General features: G+C 41.6%; 1 protein-coding gene across 1 annotated transcript in view; it reads right to left on the bottom strand.

The window, feature by feature from the left end:
- Positions 1 to 5,561: 5,561 nt before the first annotated feature.
- The window catches only part of ZNF668 (zinc finger protein 668), a 5,033-nt gene continuing 4,330 nt past the window's right edge, over positions 5,562 to 6,264 (bottom strand). The window contains exon 3 of the mRNA XM_015570696.1: positions 5,562 to 6,263. Coding sequence (XP_015426182.1) covers positions 5,779 to 6,263 — 485 coding nt within the window. The 3' untranslated portion in view covers positions 5,562 to 5,778. The remainder of the gene's footprint in view (position 6,264) is intronic.

Below are 6,264 nucleotides of genomic sequence, written 5' to 3'. Positions count from 1 at the left end.
TTCCTCTCTGTAAAAAATCAATAAAATATATTTTTTTAAAAATTCACTATTAACATCATACTTAAATGGTGAAAGACTGGATGCCTTGCCCCTGAGATCAGGATGTCTGCTCCCACCCTTCTATTCAATACTATACTGACAGTTCTAGCCCGGGCAATAAGCAAGAAAAAGAAATAAAAGGCACCCAGACTAGAAAAGAAGCAAATTATCTCTATTTACCAATGACATGATCCGGTATATAGAAAATCCTTAGCAATACACACACACAAACTACGAGAGCTAACAAACTAGTTCAATAAGGTTGCAGAATACAAGAATAATGTACAAAAATCTATTGTATTTCTCATCACCAGCAAGGAACAATTCACAAATGATACAAAGAAAACAATTACATTTATAATAGAAAACAATAACATTTATAATAGCAACAAAAATAATAAAATACTTAGATATAAATTTAACAAAAGAACTGTAATATTTATACACTGAAAACTAGAACACACTTGAAAGAAACATCTAAATAAAATGTTTAAATATCCCATGCTCGTGGGTCAGAATATTTAATATTATTATGATGGCAATACTCCAAACTGATCTATAGATTCAATGCAATCCCTATCAAAATTCCAGCTATCTTCTTTTTTCTTTTCTTTTTTGCAAATATTGATAAGCTGATCCTAAAATTCATATGGAAATGCCAGGGTTCCAGAAAAACAAAAATAATCTTGAAATAGAAGAACAAGTTGGAGGACTTGCAGGTCCTGATTTTAAAATGTACTACAAAGCTACAGCAAGCAAAACAGTGTGGTACTGGCATAAATAAAGATATACAGGAATATTCAGGGAATAAAATTGAGAGCTCAGAAATAAACCCTCATATTTACAGTTAGTTTATTACCAACAATGATGTCAATGGGCAAAGAAAAGCCTTTTCAACAACTGAGTTCTGGGATAGTTGAATATCCACATATAAAAGAATGAAGTTGGACCTCCTACCTCAAACCATATACAAAAATTGAATCAAAATGGATCAAAGACCTAAATCTAAGCACTCTTAGCTATAAAACAGTTATAGTTTATAATTTTTAAACTTGTAAGTTTATAACTGGGTTATAAACACCTATAAAACTCTTAGATGAAAACACAGGCATAAATCTTTATGACTGGGATTAGGAAATGATTTCTTAGATATGGCCGTCAAAGCACAAGCAACAAAAGAAAAAAATAAATTGGACATCATCAAAATGTAAAACTTTTGCGCTTCAAAAGACACCATCAAGAAAGTAAAAAGACAACCCACACAATGGGAGAGAACTTTTGCAAATCGTAAGGAACTTGTATCTAGAGCTCTTAGCACTCAATAGCAAAAAGTCAAACAACCCAATTTAAAAAATGGGCAAAGGCCCTTGCCGGTGTGTCTCCGTGGTTAGAGCATTGGCCCAGGCACTGAAGGGTCACAGGTTCAATTCCCGTCAAGAGCATGTACCTGGGTTGTGGGTTCAGTCCCCGCCCCTGGTTGGGACATGTGCAGGAGGCAACCAATCGATGTGTTTGATATTTCTCTCTCTCTCTCCCCACTCCCTTCCTCCCTTCCACTCTCTCACTCTTTGAAATATCAATGGAAAAAATATATCCTCAGGTGAGGATTAACAATAACAACCAAAAAAATAGGCAAAGGACTTGAATAGACATTATCCAAAGCTGATACAAAATAACCAATAAATACATGAAAAGATGTTCAACATCATTAGCCATTAGGAAAATGCAAATCAAAACACAAATTCACATCCAGTAGGATGGCTATAATAAAAAAGACAGATAACACTGTTGCTGAAGATGTGGAAAAATTCGGACATTTATATCCTGTTGGTGGGAATGTAAATGGTGCAGCCACTTTAGAAAATAGTCTGACAGTTCCTCAAATGGTTAAACAGTAACCGTATGACCCAGCAATCCCACTCCCAGACATATACACAGAGAACTGAAAAATACGTCCACACCAAAACCTGTATGTGAATGTTCAGGAGCAGTATTATTCACAATTGACAAAAATGGAAGCCCATTGCCAATCACTGATAATGGATAAATAAAAGTGGTATATCCATGAAATGAAATATTATTTGACAATAAAAAGGAAAAAACAATATGAACCTTGAGAACATTATGCTAAGAATATAAAGAAGCCAGTAACAAAAGACCAAATATTGCATGATCCCTACATGAAATGTCCACAATAGATGAATCCATAGAGACAGATACAAGATTAGTGGTTGACTCTGGCTGAGGAATTGGGTGTGTGTGGCGGGGCTGGGGGGAGATCATAATGGGCATGGAGTTTCTTTTAGGAGGATAAAAATATTCTAAAATTAGATTGTGATGGTTGCATAATCCTGTGAAAGTACTAAAGACCAACAAATTATACACTTCAGATGGGTTAATTGTATGTATATGAATTACATCTTAATATAGCTGTTAATTTTTTTTTAAGTCAGCTTGTTTGAGTCCTCAGGAAGCAGGCCTGGTTATGGGATGCCTGGAGTGTCAGAGAAGGGAACCAGGGGATCAGTAGGTCGTCTAGGCCCAGACCCACTTTTTTCTTCATTGTAGATAAATGCCCAAATATACTTGTTGATTAATATATGTGGTATCTTTGTACCAATGTCTAAAAGATGCCTCCCCAACTCCCAAGATAAATCATCTTGCTCAAGGTCACAAGTCAAGTCAGTAGTAACCAAAGTCCCTCTGTTCCAACCCCATTTAGTTTGTTTCTTTCTTGGACCCCGTCTTTCAGACTTTAGCTCCAGCCGAACAGGCAGGAGGCCTGGGGTCAGTGCTTGTCTTGCCCTGGGTATGGGGTGGGCAGTGCGTGCCCTTGGTCAAACTAGCACTCTCTTCCTGTAGTCATGACACCCTGGCCCTGCTGTTGCCACATGCCCCCTCCGTATGCTATGAAGAACAGGAATGAGGTCTTAGCTGGTTTGGCTCAGTGGAAAGAGCATCAGCCTGTGGACTGAAGGGTCCCAGGTTTGTTTCCAGTCAAGGGCACATGTCCAGTGTAGGGTGTGCAGGAGGCAGCTGATCACTGATTCTATCTCATCATTGGTGTTTCTCTCTCTCTCTCCCTTCCTCTCTGAAATCAATGAAAATATATTTAAAAAAGAGAGAGAGAGAGAACAGGAATGAGGGCCTTTTCCAAAACGTGGACACGGCAATGCTGTCTGTCCCCTGACATCAAGGGATTACCCACTACTTCTACTCCTGGCGCTACCTGGTATGCCAGTCCTAGGCTAGAGCCAGCCGCTGCAAAGTCCCTCGTGACTGGCACATGGGCCTGGAGATAGACTGCACACATTTCCGGAAGCTGCCAACTTGGTGGCCCCAGGTCTAGAAATGACAAACGCATGGGAGAGGACCTGGTCCATTCTGACTTTGGCTTTGTTTTGGCTTATAAATGGGGAAAGCCTTAGTGGCTGAAATTTATAGTCCAAAATCAGTTAAGTATCCTTCTAGAACTATCCTATAGAAACTTGAGCACTTCTGTGTAATTTCGCCCATACTAACCATGCTATTTTGCACTTTTTTTTCATTTGACATACTTTTTTGATATTGTTAAAAAACATAGATTGATAAGTCTCATTTCTTAAACAGCTGCACAGTGTTTTACAGTGGCTAGCCTTAGTCCTTTGCTAATGGACATTTACAGTGTTCCTAGTATCACAAATTTTGCTGTATTAAACATTATCCTCAATTTTGCCACTTAAGTGGAAAAAGAAATTTGAAGTGTAAATCCTTGAGGTGTACTTGCTGAGCCAAAGGGGTATGTCCATTTAACTTTTTTTTTTTTTTAAATACATTTTATTGAGTTTTTACAGAGAGGAAAGGAGAGAGATAGAGAGTTAGAAACATCGATGAGAGAGAAACATCGACCAGCTGCCTCCTGCACACTCCCCACTGGGGATGTGCCCCAACCAAGGTACATGCCCTTGACCGGAATCGAACCTGGGACCTTTCAGTCTGCAGGCCAACGCTCTATCCACTGAGCCAAACCGGTTTTGGCTGTCCATTTAACTTTTTTATAAATATAATCAAATCATTTTCCCAACAGGCTGTACCAAGTTACACTAAATGTGAAGCCTCATTTTTATTTATTTTGGTCTTTGAAAAATTGCTTAGAAAGATGTGTAGCCCTAACCAGTTTGGCTCAGTGGATAGAGCGTCGGCCTGCAGACTAAAGGGTCTCGGGTTCGATTCTGGTCAAGGGCATGTACCTTGGTTGCGGACACATCCCCAGTAGGGGGTGTGCAGGAGGCAGCTGATCGATGTTTCTCTCATCGATGTTTCTAACTCCCTATCCCTCTCACTTCCTCTCTGTAAAAAAAAAAAAAAAATCAATAAAATATATTGTTAAAAGATGTGTAACCTTTCAGAGTACAGATATAACTGTAAAGCTATTTAACAGCCTATCTTTTCCCACCAATTTGAATAATCATTTTTATCACAAACTAAATTTCCAGAAATAGTTAGGGCTGTTTCTGAACCCTCTCCCTCCCTCCACTAATTTATTCTTGTGCCGATACTGTTTTTACTCTAGTGCTTTGGTGCCTGATTATCTAGTATGTAAACACATCACCTCCACTGTTTTTTAAAAATGTATTGCATAGGAACTTTCAATTTTCAAGTTTTGTTAAAAACCCTCTTTGGATAGCAAGGAATTTAAGCATTAAGCTGGGGAGAATCCAACATCTTTTTTTTTTTTAATCCTCACCCAAGGATATCTTTCTATAGATTTTTTTTTAGAGAGAGAGTGAAAGGGAGAGGGAAAGACATAGAGAAATATCAATGTGAGAGAAACACATCGATTGGTTGCCTCCTGCATGTGCCCCAACCAGGGCTCGGGCCAGAAAGGAACCTGCAACCAAGGCATGTGCCCTTGACCAGAATTGAACCAGGGACCCTTCGGTCCACAGGCTGATGCTCTATCCACTGAGCCAAACTGGCTAGGGCCAGCTTCTTGTAATGTCTTCCCATTTAGGTACATGGTATGTCTTATATCCTTCTGGAGAGAGCATTTTCTTCATATAGGCTCTGCATGTTTCCTGTGAGGCTTCTTACTTTGTAGTTTATGGGTATTGTAATTGTGAAGGGGACCCCCTTTTTTTCAAGTATATCTTCCAATCTGTTACTGCAGTGTATAAGGAATATACTAATTTTGGGCCTCAGTTTATTCTCTGTAAAAAGGATAGAAGGAGAACTACTCAGTAAAAGGTTTCCATGGTTATATAAATATGGGATAAACAAAGCTAAATAGATTTGTTCATTGCGGGACTTATGAATGACTTTAACACACTTTTGATCAAGAATCCCCAAGAAAGGCACAGGGAATTTCCTATACTTACTTGACCATGAAACCCTTTGTCACAAGGCATTCTAAAACATACTTTGAAAAAAATGCACCGAAAGACCCTTCTAGCTTCTAATCTGTCAATCTAGGAATCTGCAATGAACCTTATCTAATGCCCAAACTCCCTTCCGAACCCCCAACTAGAACACAGGAGACAACCCAGGGTCAAAGTGAATGCTTTAATGTGTTACTCACAGAGCCATGCCTCTGAACAGCAGGTGCCCGCCTCCACGTCCCCAGATCTCTTTGTTGGGAAGGTAAGCTGGCTATGGGGGGCAGGGATGCGGAGTCTAGAAGAGAAAGCTGGGCAAAGGGAGGTTCAGGAGGCACCTGTGGGGGCGGAACTCCTGGGAGTTCAGAGGGAAGGGCCCTGGGCCTCAGGCTGGCCCCTCCTCAGGCATCCCTAGCAAAGCCACAAGGGGCTCGAGAGGTGTGGGGGTCTCCATGGGCACAGGGTGGGTGCGTTCGTGCTTCCGTAGGTCGCTGGCACTCAAGAAGGCCTTGGGGCAGTGGGGGCAGGTGTAGGGGCGCACAGAGCTGTGTGTGCGGCTGTGTTTGCGCAGCCCAGCCCGGTCTGAAAAGCTCTTGCCACACTGGGTGCAGGGAAAGGGCCGGAGCTCGGGGTGTGAGCGCTCGTGCCTTCGTTGCAACGTCAGCGTGGAGAACGTCTCCTTGCACTCCCGGCACGCAAACTGCGGAGGCTTCTCGTCCGCCTCCTCACCCCCCACCTCGCCTGTCCCCGCCAAGGGACCAGGAGCCTCCCCCACCCCAGCATCTTGGCACTCCACGTGCTCCACCGTCATGCCCACCACTTGCCATTGGGTGGCCATCACACCGCCTGATTCTGGGGGCAGCCCGAGCAG

The sequence above is a fragment of the Myotis davidii genome, unplaced genomic scaffold, assembly GCF_000327345.1.
Source record: "Myotis davidii unplaced genomic scaffold, ASM32734v1 scaffold1047, whole genome shotgun sequence".
Taxonomy (NCBI): Eukaryota; Metazoa; Chordata; class Mammalia; order Chiroptera; family Vespertilionidae; genus Myotis; species Myotis davidii.
This window is presented reverse-complemented; position numbering and strand designations above follow the sequence as displayed.